At 45.0% G+C, this 15,683-nt stretch overlaps 3 protein-coding genes across 3 annotated transcripts in view; 1 reads left to right on the top strand and 2 right to left on the bottom strand.

Annotated features, from left to right (window-relative positions):
* LOC306923545 (protein phosphatase 1H-like) overlaps positions 1 to 15,683 on the bottom strand; it is a 104,227-nt gene that overhangs the window by 70,026 nt on the left and 18,518 nt on the right. The gene's annotated exons all lie outside the window — the stretch shown is intronic.
* LOC306923220 (solute carrier family 15 member 2-like) lies at positions 4,115 to 6,217 on the bottom strand (the record flags this gene model as incomplete). Its single annotated transcript, XM_079501246.1, has 1 exon — positions 4,115 to 6,217. One exon carries the CDS (start codon positions 6,215 to 6,217, stop codon positions 4,115 to 4,117), a length of 2,103 nt encoding a protein of 700 aa, XP_079357372.1.
* LOC306923219 (pyrin-like) lies at positions 11,442 to 12,533 on the top strand (the record flags this gene model as incomplete). Its single annotated transcript, XM_079501245.1, has 1 exon — positions 11,442 to 12,533. One exon carries the CDS (start codon positions 11,442 to 11,444, stop codon positions 12,531 to 12,533), a length of 1,092 nt encoding a protein of 363 aa, XP_079357371.1.

Raw genomic sequence — 15,683 nt, 5'->3', positions numbered from 1 at the left:
AGGTGGGATTTATATATTTTGAGTCGGATCACTTCCGGCAAAATGATTGCGTTAACGGATAACAGAGTTTCGTGCAAACTGTACATCGTGCAAGTACATTAACGGTGCGCAAAGCAGCTCAGGTTATAGGCAGAGCACTGAGCTATACTGTATGTGTGCAACTGCAAAATGTGGAGTGAGATAGAGCACTAGTGTGGTGTGAGACCCTTCACAACGCTGACTCGAACCGAATAGGATGTCGGCCTTGATTAGTGTGGCTGGACGGTAAAGATGTCATCAGGGGTAGAGGAGGAAAGTCACACAACTCTTAACTCTTTTTTTTGTATCTACATTTTCATTCCACGATTTTTGTAACCCATTTTTTTCCACGTAGTGTCAATTGTCTATTGTAATTCTGGGCGCTATACACTCCCTCTGCGGACTGACCTCTTGCTTCCTTCAATGCATGAGGAGTCCAAGCCACTTCTTTTCACCTGACAGGGGGGGGGGGGGGGGGGACGCGTTATTCCAACCAGTTCCTTTCCCCTCCGTCAGGCCAGAGGGAGGCAGTTTAGAGACCAGGATTACAGCATTTCTTTTTTGCCAGGGTACGTACCCTATGGCCTAGGGGCACGGGGAGAACACGCAAACTCCACACAGAAAGGCCCGTTTGCCAACCCAACCATGGGCACTGATGACGCGGAGGAGAGAACACGCGCTCCCCCCCCCCCCCCCCCAGCGCCCACAGCTGGTGCAGCTCTAACTCTGAGAGCTACAGACCCGTTAAGTGTCCATTTGGACCTGTGGTATAGTCCCTCAGAGCCCTGCACATTGAGAACCAGTGAGCCGGATCCCCTCTACAGAACTATACTACTGAAAGTGACTCGGTCTCATTTCTCTCCAAAAGCACTTGAATATGATGGAATATGATTAAAGCTCACATTTCACATCACACCCACCATAATTAACTATCCCCCCCATTTTTTATTTTGTTTTAATCGATTCGTATCGCCTGTATTAACTTTCAGCGCCATTGCCGACGATTAAAGTCAATTGACGCCTAATTTTTATACTGACGCTTAACGCCATTGCCGACGGCCTTTGGCAATTGAGCTTTTATAGCGCGTTCGATTGCTCGAGCCAAAATGCTACTCACGTTAGCAGGTTAGCTAGCTGTGTTGTTAGCACAGCACTGGATCGCCCATCTTAGATCGTCGTCGCCATAACAATCCATTCTATCCATTTCTTTCAATCGCCTGTATCTCCTATTCCTTGTCCCAGATGGCATTTTGGTCAAAACAGCGTTTCTTTGACGGCACAGATCTGACGATGTAGAGCTCTCCAGAGCTCCGGGCTGGATTCAGATTGTAAACAAGGCCTGCCTAGCTCCGTGTAGATTCCAAGGTTATGACTACTGCTCATGGACCGGAAACGGCGGCTTTTCAAAATAAGAGCTAAAATTAAAAAAATGCTGGCGTGAATTAGATCCTAATTTTTCAATAAATGATAGCGGCCTAAGTGTTAATATATTAATATATATCGATATACGATATCGTTAAAAAGCATTTTTTTTCTTCTGACACTTCACCATTGGTGTCCTGTCTTCCACATGATAACCACCCCTGGCATCTCTCTTCCATTTGGCGTCCTTCATGGAAGATGAGAGATCAAAGCGCTCAAACAATATCCTCTAGTCTTAGTCTCTACATTGTTGGCAGGGGAAAACATTCAGTGGTAGCATTCTGGTTGCTGTTCAACATAACCAAAGTCATCGCCAACTGGTCCTCTTCTGGCTGGACAGATTTTTGAGTATGGACCCACCCACTTGCTGTGAAGATGGGTCAAAAATGGGTGAAGTTGTCCTTTAAGTTTAATTAATTACATTTTTATAATGGAATTACATTTGGTGTTTTTTCCTCTTTTTTTTGTTGCTGCTCTGTTATGGTTTAACGTGAATATTTTTCACATTTGGGGCCATGAAGTTGCCAGCTTTTTCAGGAGAAACAAAGTGACCAAGTCTATCATAACAAGTGACTTTAGTCACAGAGATAATCTTCCCCTTTTTCCAACATTTTATATTATTTTCCATATTAATTTGAATATGTTTCACATTTAGTGAATTCATAATATCACATACACCGCCTACCAGCTCAGTGGCCTTGTGGTTAGAGTGTACGCCCTGAGACTGGGAGGTCAGGGTTCGATCCCCGGCCGGGTCATACCAAAGACTCTAAAAATGGGACCCAGTGCCTCCCTGCTTGACACTCAGCATCAAGGGTTGGATTGGGGGTAAGTCCCTGCGACATACTAGCGTCATGTCCAGGGGGTGTACTTGTACATCAAGCTGTCTCACGCTACAGAAACAGGAGATAGGATCCTGCCCTATGGGCCTCATGGCTCGGCAAGGCTACTTACATACACCGCCTGCTGTGTCTCCATATTTGGGCGTGGCTGAAACTTGTGTTTCCAACTTTTGCAGGAGAAACAAGCGACCAGGTTTTATAACGAGCCCAAAACACTCTTTTAAAAAAAGAAAAAAAAAAAAAAGCTGCATAGTTACAAGAGACAATAACTGTGCTTTCATCAACCATGGGGCCTGTTTGGCACCTCCAACATAGCCTGGCTAATAAGCCAGACCGAATCAGCCGTTGGCAAAAAAAAATTGCCTGCCGGTGGATTACGGTCTGGAGAGGCTCAATTGTACACCCATTTCCTACACCAGAGAACTGGTGTGGCCAATCGGGACACGGTATGCAATATGGGCGGGCTTTGGTACAGTGACGTTCAATGCTTGAGACCTTTGACTGACAGTAGCTCTAACCAATTGCGTCAAAGAGAAAATGTTTGAACCCGCCCCCCGGGAAACAAGATCCATACACAGCATCTCCAGACTCAAATACCACACGACAGTGTGATTTGAGTCTGGCTTATTAGCCAGGCAACCTCCAACATCCCTCCAGAGTTATTTGAACACGCTTGGAGAAATGACATGGTTTGTTAAATTGGCGCATTCGGTCTGGGTTCTTTTAGCACAATGAGATCCAATACATTGTTCTGAGATGGTCAAGAGAACGTATGGATGTATTGTGATGTGATCAATCTGTGTTGTTGTCTTGTTTTGCCTTGGAGATCATCGGCCTTATCCACAGTATATTTCTTGTATGTTTTATCTGGGAATGCATGAGCGTGGTTATCTTGCACTTTAGGGCCCTGTGTGTCCACCACCAAGATGTCCACCAAAACGCCAGCAGCTTGGCGATGGGCATTTCATTTGTGTGCACGCGTAAGCGCAAGCAAGGCGCCCGGATGTTGGACGACTGCGAGTGCTTTTAGCCGTCTCTGCGTTTTCAGCCGAGAAATACAGTAAACCCCATTGGACAGACACGGGGCCTTACAGTAAATACAGTAAACCCCATTGGACAGACACGGGGCCTTACAGTAAATACAGTAAACCCCATTGGACAGACACGGGGCCTTACAGTCCCTTTTACATTCCTTTAATCCAGCTCTCTTTCTCCCACTTTTTTTTTAGTTTTTGTGTATTTTTCCCACTTACTCCTTGGCATTGATATCAAATTGGAGGGTAAACAACCAATAATAAGCAGACTTGCCAACTTTTTCTCCCCAAACGTTATATTCTTTTGTTCTTTTTTTAAATATTTTATATTATTCTTTAATTTTATATAGTTTCCTTATCGAATGGCAACACAATTATTGGACATCGTCTTTGTTTGTCTTCATGCCCTGGTTGTGCTACTACCTAGAAGTCAAGACAAAACCAACACTTCTTTAAAACTCATTTCCAGAAGTAGGTCGGGAGTGGCTTATTGTCGGTATCAGCCGGTAACACGCGGGAGTTTGTCCCCGTTACAATGCGCTAGACCTCTGAGAGATGGATTGCTGAGGTGGAGCGCCACACCTACCATCAGCTCCCAGTACTTCCCGCACGGCTTGCGGCACACAAGCCGTGCTACTCATACGCTGAGTTGGCGGTGTCCGGGATCGAACCCACAAACTTGTGGTCCAAAGGCGAAAGCTCTATCGACTGAGCTACCCCGGACACTTGGCAAAATGGCTGGCTCGTGTCTAGTAACAACACCAACGAGTAAAAGCCAAAACCACGGTTGTGACATGGTTACACTTCGAAGCTGCCCTCCATTTTGTTCAGATCTTTCGCTTGGTTCTTCTTGGGGACGGCGTACTCCTCCTCTTTCACCTCCTGGCTGACCTTGACGACCTCGTCGGGATCGACATAGGTGTAGAAGTGGGCCATGATGGAGAAGATCAAGCACACGACCAGCGAGAGCGCGGCAAACAACAGGAACTCCAGATACTGTTCTAGACCTGCCCCTTCCGCCACGATCAGCACTATGATGTTCCCGACGGCGATGGTGAGCAGATAGCCGGCCTGCAGGACCGACTTCATGCTGGCCGGGGCCTGCGAATAGGAGAACTCCAGGCCCGTGATGGAGAACATCACCTCTCCGGCTGTTATCAGCACATACATGGGGACCTGCCACGCGATGTGAACGTCGCTGGCCTTCACGTCCTCCATCCTGTGCGCCTCGAGCTTACCCGAGTTCTCCAACAGGAGCACGGTGTAGGTGGCTCCGTGGTGCAGCTGGCCCAGGTCGAGAGAGGGGCAACTCTTTGACTCCATGTGACATTTGACGTCCGGATAGCGGTTCCTGGTCACGGTCACGTAAGGAGACGGGTCGTAGTTGGCAGGCACCGTGATCTCCTCCTCTCGAACGGTCAGGGTCACCGCCTCGGGCTGGGCGTTGATGAACCTCACAAGGGGGTCCCCGCTCGCACTCTTCTCCGTGCTGTCTTTCACGAGTTCACACGAGACTCCAGTGGCTCCGCGATACAAGATGAGTGTGTGGGCTTCCTGCGGCGTGAAGGTCCGTGTGCACTCGGACGTTTCGCCGTTAAAAGTGACCTCCATGTTCAGTTCCTTCATGGCTTTCCCTAACGGAAGCCTCACATATTCAGCAGGGTCCTGAAGGTATCCGATTGGCAGCTTAAACAGGTCACCGTGTCCTGGGATCTTTAGGGTGACGTCGTTCCCTGCCAGGTTGAAGACCTGCAGGAGACATTGCCCCGGAGGTGCAGGCTCCACCATCGTTTTCATCACGTTCACCTCCACCAACATGGCTACTCCAAAGGCCAACGCCGCAAAGATCATTCCCATGGCCATCTTCCTCAGGGGTGTAACGTTGACTTTGCAGAAGCCAATGAAGGGGTATATGAGGAAGTCAAACATGGGCACCATCAGAAGGATGAGCAGAGGGTTGATCATTTGCATTTGGTCGGGTTTCAGGTTGAAATGGTCTCCGAAGGCCATGTTCATCCTGGTGGCTTGGAGGGTCCAACGTGAGCCTTGCTGATCAAAGAGGGCCCAGAACATGGGGAGAGGGATGAAGAGGACGAGAACCTTCAGAACCATCTTGATCTCCGTGATCAGCCGGCTCGAGAACGTGTCCTCAGCCCAGTCCAGCCAGTGTTCCCTCGGCGGGTCGTTCTTTGAGCTCTTCCAGCGGTTGCTTACGGCAGACCCGATGCACTTCCAGACGTCCAGCAGGACGTTCCCCTGAGGAGGACCCTTCTTGTACATCCCGCTGCCGGCGATGAACACGACCAAAGCCACGATCATCAGGGCTGCGGGAACTCCGAACGCCAGAGCATAGCAGTCGCCTCCGAAGCACTTCACGTCTCCCCTCAGCGACGGCGTGATGACGGTCGATAGGAGACTGCCGGCGTTGATCGACATGTAGAAGATGGAGAAGAACCTGGCCCTCTCCTGGCCCTCTCCGTCAAACTGGTCTCCTCCAAACGCCGCCACGCACGGTTTAATCCCTCCCGTGCCAAAAGCGATGAGGATCAGACCCAAGATGGACAGCGCGACGTGCGTCGTCCCGTCTCCCACCGTCGGAATGGCCCCGACGGACTTGAACAGATGGCCGAGGACATAGACTATGGATAGGTAGATGATAGTCTTGAACTTGCCAATCCAGGAGTCGGCGATGATGGCCCCCAGTATAGGTGTAAAGTAGCAGAGGCTGGAGAAGCCATGGTAGACGGCCGTGGAGAGGTTCTTGTCCCATCCCAGGTAGCTCACAAAGTAGAGCATCAACACGGCCTTCATGCCATAGTAGGAGAAGCGTTCGCAGAACTCGTTCACCACTATGAACGAGATGCTCAGCGGGTAGTTGGTCCCGGGTATTTTCTTCGTCATGACTACAGTTTTTGGGGTTTCTCGCTGTCGCTTCAATAAGTCTCGATTAAACATCCAAATCCGTCACACTGTCGTCTCGGAAGGAAGGACGTGTACGGTGTATTTATGAACCAGCCTGGTCCATCTATGATGACAGTATTACGACAGTACTACGACGTCAATAATGTTCAATACAATTCTCCTAATTAGGGATATGTTTGAAAAGCTCAGGGAACAAAGACTTGGGAGAGCTGTTTGTTCATCTGTGCAAGACATCACTCTAGTCTGTAAGCCATATGTCCAAAACTACTGGGTCAAACTGCACAACCAGTATGTCAATTTGTAGCTATGATTCCCTGCTTTCATATATGACATGAAAAACAGAAGTGAAAATGTCCCTAGAAAATTGCTAGCCTAGCAACCCTCTCTGAGCGGTGCCAACCGCCTCCATTAATAACTCATTATGTGTTCAGATGAATTGGTTATTTATCGCCAAATCATTTAAAATGTCACCATAATGAATTGCATTTTTATAGCACTTTTCCAAGTGCTCAAAGCGCTCTACAATGGCTCATTCATTCATACATTGGGAAGTGAAGCGACGACCCCGGCTGTCCTCACTTCCCACATTCACACACCGACGGTGGCGAGCTCACACCGACCGACTCATTGGAGGCAATGTAGGGTTCAGTGTCTTGCCCAAGGACACATTGACATGTGGACAGGAGGAGCCGGGATTCGAACCTTCGACCCAGGGATCATTGGATGACCTGCTCTACCTCCTGAGCCTCAGCCGTCCTTAACCATCTGACTGATTCCAGCAACTGCGAGGGAGCTGTCACAGAACGAGCGAGAATGCACAATAATAGAAATTGAAACGGTAAATTGCGTCTTATTTGTTTTGGACAGTATTTAGGAATGAATGCTATAGAAATCTACAAGTCGGCTCAATACAGTGTTGATTTCCTTCGACTCGACTAAAACCAAACGAAAAATGTTCGTCCACTACCATTTTTCACTGATGAAAACAAAATAAAAACTAAGCAATGATGAGTAAAACTAAGACTAAATATAATGACAATTTCAGAAAATGTCAGGGAGAGACTAGTGGAGAAGAAATCCAGTAGAACTAAACAACAAGTCATTTTATGTTTGGTTGTGCTCAGGTGTCACTCTCTGAAAATAGTCAATCTGCAAGCTGCAACACATTGTGACTGTGAGCTTGTGTGAGTATAGATCAGGCACCTCACTGCCGGCAACAAATACATTTTAGTCGACTAAATCAACTGAAGATTTAGTCGACTAAAATCGTATTGTAGCGACCCCCAGGAATAAAGGGAGTGAAAATATTCAATATCGGTGAAAAAATATCAGATTTATTTTTATATTGTTTCGATAGCGATGTTGCAGTTTTGGGGGGCGCTGGCCCCTCCTATGAGGATCTGTGTAAACACAAACATTGAAGACAAAAGTGAGAACGCAAATTGTGATTGGCCAGAAATTCTGGCCAATCACAATTTGCGTCCTCACTTTTGTCTTCAATGGGGATGTCCCGATCCGATCCCGATACCTCAATTTGTGTGTTAGCCGATACCGATACCGAATACCGTACACATGTCCCAACATTTTATTTACCTGCCATAGTGTCGACCCCTTACCCCTGTGTCGGATCTGTGGTTAGACTGGCATATTCACCGATACCGATATGACCCGATATGACAAATAAGGGCCGATCCGATACTTTTCCTGATACCGATACAGTATCGGGACATCTCTAGCCCAGAATGAGATGATGTATGATGACGTGTGATGATAGGAGGGCCCCTCACTTCACACGGGTGTGATTATTAGTATTCTACCGATAATATAGTGCAGGGGTGCCCATTACGTCGATCGCGGTCGACCAGTCGATCGCAAGCGCTGCGCAGGTAGACCGCTTGGCCCTGCCATGAAAAAAAACAAAAAAACAAAAAAAACAATCCTCGCCTCGGGCAGGCGGCGGCGCGCCGGCGGATTTAAAACCCCCCACAATGCAGTGCCTTGTTTTCAAGTGTGGGGAACGTCGGGTCTGTTCTGTTGTTAAACAAACAAATTAAAAGGATATCTATCCATCATTGTTCATATAGCAAGATGCGCGCGGCAAAGAAGCCTAAAACATATCACTTCCATGCAGAGTGGGAAGAAGATTATTTTTTCACGATGTCAATTTGACTGTGTGCGCTACACAGAGCAAATAAAAAATGTGCAGTCTGACTTTCACAAACGCTTTCAAGATTTTGCCTTACTCGAGCCCATCGCTACATTCATGTGCTTCCCATTCAGAGAAGACACTGATGTTGATTCCATTGCCTCGAAAATAGCAACACTTTAACATGAACTCTTCTGCGTTGGAGAATGAGATCATGGCACTGCAGGCTGACATACAGTTAAAGTCGCGGGCCCGCGATGGAGAGTTTTGGAACTTACTCGTGGAGGAAAAGTACCCAAACATCAGGACTTGTGCTGACTCACAGCGTTATTTGGTTCCACATATTTATGTGAATCAGCGTTTTCCCACATGAAGATAATTAAGTCCAAATATCGTTCCACGTTGACGGACGATTATTTGGAGGCCTGTTTAAGACAGCAGTGACTGTCCGGATTACGCAGCGCTGACGGACTCCATTCAGTGCAAGCAGTCATCTGATTAAGGTAGGAGTGTGTGTGTGTGTGTGTGTGTCCTGAATAGCGCTGCTATTTAAGATAGTGAGCAATGAAATGTTGTTTAAAGATGCATATGATATGTACATGATTGTATATGATTGTATATGATTTGGTTTATTAGCCTTGCTTTCTTTTTGTCGTTTTCACAGGGACAGTCAACAAGAGAGAGAGAGAGTGGGAAAGACAGAGAGCTTCAAGCAATCAGTGCCAAAACTTGTTTATATATAAGGCAGGAATAATAACTTGACAGAGACTGGTCATCCGGACGGATGACTGGTGGTAATGAGTCACTTGAGTGAATTGACTCAATTAAGTAAGTGTTCTTACAACTGAGCTGTTTTATTCACTGTGCAATGCACAGCTATTTATTTATTTCTTCATGTGAACCCAAACAGTGTTATACTGTGTTGTTTCATGGCTTATTAATGAGAAAGTAAGAGACTCTTTATTGTACCTGTTGTTTCATGGCTTATTGATAGTGTGCTCTTTGAGTTGAGTGGTGCATTATTCCTTCATGTGATTGTGTATGCTTTTTTTGTGTGATACTTTTAATATTTGTAACATTCTATGAGCAATATGTTATTATTACAAAGAGTAACTTTAACAAAAAATATCTTCTTTGCAATGTGGGGTAACTGAAAAGGTAAATAAATATAATTGATTTTGAAACGGTCCTAATGCCTTAATGTTATTTATTTTAGGTACATATTTTGAGTATTTTAAGCAATGGGATAATTATTTTTTGGTTGGTAGATCACCTTGAGCTGGCAATTTTAAAAGTAGACCTCAAGTCAAAAAAGTGTGGGCACCCCTGATATAGTGAATAACTAGTATATTTGACAGGTTGCCACAGTTACCCACTGAAAATCGGCACTCCATATACGGAGATATCCAGGTCTGACATCAAAAACTCCATATTTGGGCGTGGCTGATCGGGAGATCCATACATGGGTCAGGGCAAAGGATTGTGGGAGGTCCTAAAGATGCCGGCGGAGAGCAGTGGGAGCCAAATTCAGATTGATGAGGATGAGAATACAATGGGAAATGAAAATAAAAGGAAACGGATTAAGGCAAATGGAAAGAGCGCAGCAATTGCAAGTGATGGAAATCTAGAGGAAAATGTTGTAGTAGGAATGAAAACAGTTTAGAAAGTGGATGGGGTTTTCAAGGACCAGCACAACGTGGGAAGGTTTGTTGGGGAAAAGAATGGAGACGTTAAGTCCATCAGAGTGGCGAGAAGCGGCATTGTTGTCATTGAATGTCGATCAAGAAGTGCAGATGTTGAAAGCTATGTCGATTAAGAAGTTTGATGGTCACATGGTGACATGTTTCAATTTGAAAGGAAGTGGAAGGAGAGTTGGAGTTATAAGTGCATGGGGTACGTGCCATTGACAATGGACCTAGAGCCATTCCTGGACAATATCAGAGTTGAGAAAGCTAGGAGAATGCAACGTTTCAGAGACGGAAAAATGGAGCCCACCAAATCAGTATGCTTAACTGGGGACATAAGTAGCATGTGCTTAAGTTCATTTTTAGAAAATGTTTCAGATGTGAAAAATGTCTGAGATGATTGAATGGTGATGGATGATGATGGTCATGGAAGGGGAACCTTCTGAAAGCTTCATGGGCAAAGATAATCAACTTCAAAATCTAAAAAAAACGGAAGGAACATCTAGTTCTGACATCATGCCAATGTAAAACTGGCAGAAACGTCTAGTTCTGACATCATGCTATTGTAAAACTGGCAGAAAAGTCTAGTTCTGACATCAAGCTAATGTAAGACTGGCAGAAACGTCTAGTTCTGACATCAAGCTAATGTAAAACTCCATATATGGATATATGGATATGTAGGCTATACGCGACTCATGGCGACCTCAGCGAGATGTGACGTAGCATCCATCCAAGCTCTATATATAAAGGCACTGAGTTCTCACCATTCCCTGAGTTCAGAGAGAAGCAGTGATTCTCTCCAAGACAGCACCTAGTTCTCACCACTTCAACCTTCAGGCTCCTCCAGGCAGCTCTCACTGGTCAGCAGCTTCCTTCCATACCAGGCAGGATCATCGGCCGCAAGACTCAGACATATCTCTGCATTCTACAGGGATCTTCACATCGACTCTACTGAATCATCTAAGGTTGAACGTCACCTACAGGGATCTTCACTTCCACTCTACTGAATCATCTAAGGTTGACGTCATCCTACAGGGATCTTCACATCCACTCTACTTTAATCATCAGGGTTTAGACGTCTCTGGTGAAGTTCTTACCGGACGGACACCGAACGCAGTTCCCTGTGGGTTTTACATCTGCACTAACATACATTAAAATACAAATGGCGACCTGTCGGCTGTCTGAAGAGCACTTCCTGTGTTCCATCTGTATGGATGTGTTCACTGATCCAATCAGCACTCCGTGTGGACACAGCTACTGCAAAGACTGTATCACACATTACTGGGACACTAGTGTTGTGTACAAGTGTCCACTGTGTGCAAAGATCTTTGATAGGAGACCAGACGTATCTGTCAATACTTTTGTTTCTGAGATGGTTCAACAGTTCAGGAGTCACAAGTTGAAAGAAGAATATGAAGCAAAGACTGTGGCTGAAATCCAGCAGATTATCCAGGAGAGGCGACTGAAGATTCAGGAGGTCAAACGCTCAGTAGAGTTCAGCAGGAAATATGCAGATACAGTCATAGCAGACAATGTGCAGGTCTTCACTTCTCTGATCAGTTGTATTGAGAGAAGCCAGGCTGAGCTCATTGGTGTGATTGAAGAGAATCAGAAAACAACAGAGAAACAGGCTGAAGGCTTCATCAAAGATCTGAAACAGGAAATCACTCAGTTAGAGAAGAGAATCTCTGAGCTGAATCAGCTCTCACACTCTGAAGACCACCTCCACCTCATCCAGAACTTCACATCCATCAACACCTCTCCACCCACCAAGGACTGGACAAAGGTCAATGTCCATCAGTCTTCATATGTGGGGACAGCGAGGACAACTGTGTCTCAGCTGGAGAAGACACTCAGTCAAGAGATGAAGAAGCTGTGTGATTTTGAGATGAAGAGGGTCCAGAAATATGATGTGGATGTAACACTGGACCCTGATACAGCACATCCAAAACTCATCCTGTCTGACGATGGAAAACAAGTGCGTCATGTAAATGTAAAGAAGAATCTCCCTGACAACACAAAGAGATTCTCTCCATGTGTCTGTGTCTTAGGACAACAAAGCTTTTCTTCAGGAAGGTTTTACTACGAAGTTCAAGTTGGAGGTAAGACTGCCTGGAATCTAGGAGTGGCCAGAGAGTCCATCAACAGGAAGGGACAAATCACACTGAGTCCCAACAATGGTTACTGGACTATATGGTTGAGTAATGGAAATGAGTTCGAGGCTCTTGCTGAAACTCCTGTCCTCCTCCCTGTAAGAGAGGAGCTCCAGAAAGTGGGAGTGTTTGTGGATTATGAGGAGGGTCTGGTCTCCTTTTATGATGTGGAGACCAGAGTAAATCTCTACTCTTTCACAGGCTGCAACTTCACTGAGAGACTATATCCATTCTTCAATCCTTGGCTTAATGATGGTGGTAGAAACTCTGCTCCTCTGATAATCTCTCCTGTCAATCACACTACTAACTAATCCTCTGCAAGGAAGACAAGAGTTAATTTAATGGTTTTTCAATCAACTGCCAAACTCATCCAATTGTTACAGTAAATGATCCTTGCAGATGTATTCTATTGACATGAAGGTGTGAAATGTGTTCATTTTTCAGGCCAGTAGTATGGCTGAAAATAACGATCTCACACGGCATTAGAACGAACAGAAGGTCAAAGAGAGAATGCACAAGAATAGAAATTGAAATGGTACATTTTAATGGAGTTTGCATGTTCTCCCCGTGTCCCCTAGGGTAGGTACCCTCACAAAAAACATGCCGTAATCCTGGTCTCTAAACTGAGGGGAAAGGAACTGGTTGGAATAACGTGTTCCTTCCACGTGCTACGTCCAACCAGGGAAACTCCCCCCTGTCAGGTGTAAAGGAGCAACTTGGACACTCAGGCATGAAGGAAGCATGAGTTCAAGTCCGTTGCTCTCCCCATGTCCCCCATATATGGGGACTAGGTTGCGGAGGGTGTGTAGAGCCCAGGATCACATTAGATAATTGACACAGGGGTGAAAAATGGGTTACAACATCGTGGGATAAAGAATTATAAAAAATAAATAAATGAAATGGTAAATTCAATTGTGTCCATTTGTTTTGGACAGTATTTAAGAATGAATGCTATAGAAATATCCAATTCGGCTCAATACAGTGTTTTTTTTGTTTCGTCTACTAAAACCACAAAAAAAACTAAGCTATGGTGACTAAAACTAAGAGTAAATATATTGACAATTTCGTCATCAAATAAAAACTAGACTAAAATGTCAGGGAGGGACTAGTGGAGAAGAGATCCAGTAGAACTAAAATACAAGTCATTTGCAAAGTCAAGCCACGCCCTACCAACAGCCGTTAAGAAATGTGAATGCCTAGACTCCTTCAAAGCCGCTCTCAAAAAGCACTCATGGGCGCTGTAATTGGACACTGGTCCCTGTACAAAAGTTAATACCTTTCCATACTGTACAAGTTGTCCCTTTAATTTTAAACTTTTTTTAAACTATACTGTATGTGATGATTTATTGTTTTGCATAGAAGTGTATATTTGTATGTTATTAATTGTTCTGATGAATTGAAAATGTTGGACCCTGATGTAAACAAGCCTTAGTGCTATTCCTGCTTTCATCCTCATAGCAGTTTTAGTATTGAGCTGTACTTTAGTTGAAATGTACCCATTCTACACACTGAATACAATGTTGAAATGTACCCATTCTACACACTGAATACAATGTTGAAATGTACCCATTCTACACACTGAATACAATGTTGAAATGTACCCATTCTACACACTGAATACAATGTTGAAATGTACCCATTCTACACACTGAATACAACGTTGAAATGTACCCATTCTACACACTGAATACAACGTTGAAATGTACCCATTCTACACACTGTATATTAGGGTTTATTACCGGGAGCCCGGGTACAGAGCACGTTATTTCCCGCCCGGGAAATGGCTTCGGGACCCGTCGTCCCGGAGGTTGTTTTTTTCCGGTCTGCAATACCGTCAGCCCGTTGATCAATCTCTCTCTCACTCACACACACACATGTACACACACACACACACACACACACACACACACACACACACACACACACACACACACACACACACACGTGTCATTAGAAAGCCTACTTTCCTTAGTGGAAGCACTCTGAGCCCCCCACCACACGTATAAACGGTACTTTTTGGGCAGAAAGGGATTTTTTTCACCGGAGGAAAAATATTCTCTATGAGGCAATTCTCTGGGCAATATCGGTAGAAGGCGCAGTGGAGTAACAAAGTATTTTTTTTCCCGGTGGAAACAAAATCCCCTTTTGGCCAAAAAGTACCGTTTATACGCGTGGTGGGGGGCTCAGAGTGCTCCCACTAAGGAAAGTAGGCTTTCTAATGACACAACCCACCTTTGTTTTGGTAAGTAGCAAAAAACGTTATTTTTATTTACGCTAAAGACGAGAGGCTGGTCTGCATTCATGCGAGCGGCGGAAGTCGAGAGTCCAAAAGAACAGATCTGCAAGTTGTCGACACGCCATGAAACGGCGTGTCGACAGCTTGTATGTCTGTTATTTTGGGGGGTTTCCGGCCTGACGCACGTTACGCATTGGAAAAAGCCATGGGTTTGAGAGGCTGATTGATGTAAACCGTAAACTTACAGTATTAGAAATGCAATGACGATATAGCTGTAGCTCTGTTTTGGAACATTGCACGAATAAGATGAATGAAAAAGGTTAACTTTTCGAGACACTACTTGGACGTAACTCCATTGGTGTTACTTCAGTGAAAACTAAATGGAGATATACTTAATCAGACTCCTGTCCTGGAAATATAATGGAACCATGAGAAGGTTGGAACTTTGTTCAGTACTGTAGTACCACCTGGTATGGATGTTTGTCTGCAGCCCTAAAGTCACAACTGCTGCAACAACTGAACATATTTGTTCAAAGATTGTTGGACAACCACTTCAGAAACTTTATACATCCACGTATGATAACAGCATCCTAAGGTTAGCAAGGAATATCACCTCTAATACTAAGCATGTGTTGTATGGAGAGTATAGGTTGCTACCTTCAGGAAGGGGATATGGTGTACCAGCATACAATAAGGTCAGAATAAAGAGGTCCTTTGTTCACCATCAATAATCAGGAGTTGTAGTAGCCACGGGGTAATCTAGGCGGTGGATATTGCTCTCGTCTTCATGTCTTTATGTATATAAATTGTCTTGTTCTTTGTGTTAAATGTCAAATGTGTATATGTGTTTCTGCATACTTGGCTGCTGGGTCGCAAGACAACTTTTAGTGTGAACCGACAATAAAGTACTATATTATATCATATCATATCATATCATATCAAATCAATTGAATTCAAATACATGCACTGCATGAGCTTTCCTGAAATTTTCCAGAGATTAGATAATTTTCCACAACGGTGACCCCCACCTCTCTGTGACACACGTGAGACCCAGGAGGGTTTGAACTTGCATGCGATGGCAAGATTCCAGTGGCTTTTCTTCGGATGTCCCGTCTTCCTGCTATTCTATATGTGTCACCAGGCCTTTTGGAGTGGGCTCTTATGGGAGCCATGCTGTCGAGAGATTGGTCTTTGTACACTCACGCACACTTGAACACTCACAGAC

The sequence above is a fragment of the Electrona antarctica genome (genome assembly GCF_951216825.1).
Source record: "Electrona antarctica genome assembly, chromosome: 5".
Lineage (NCBI taxonomy): Eukaryota > Metazoa > Chordata > Actinopteri > Myctophiformes > Myctophidae > Electrona > Electrona antarctica.
This window is presented reverse-complemented; position numbering and strand designations above follow the sequence as displayed.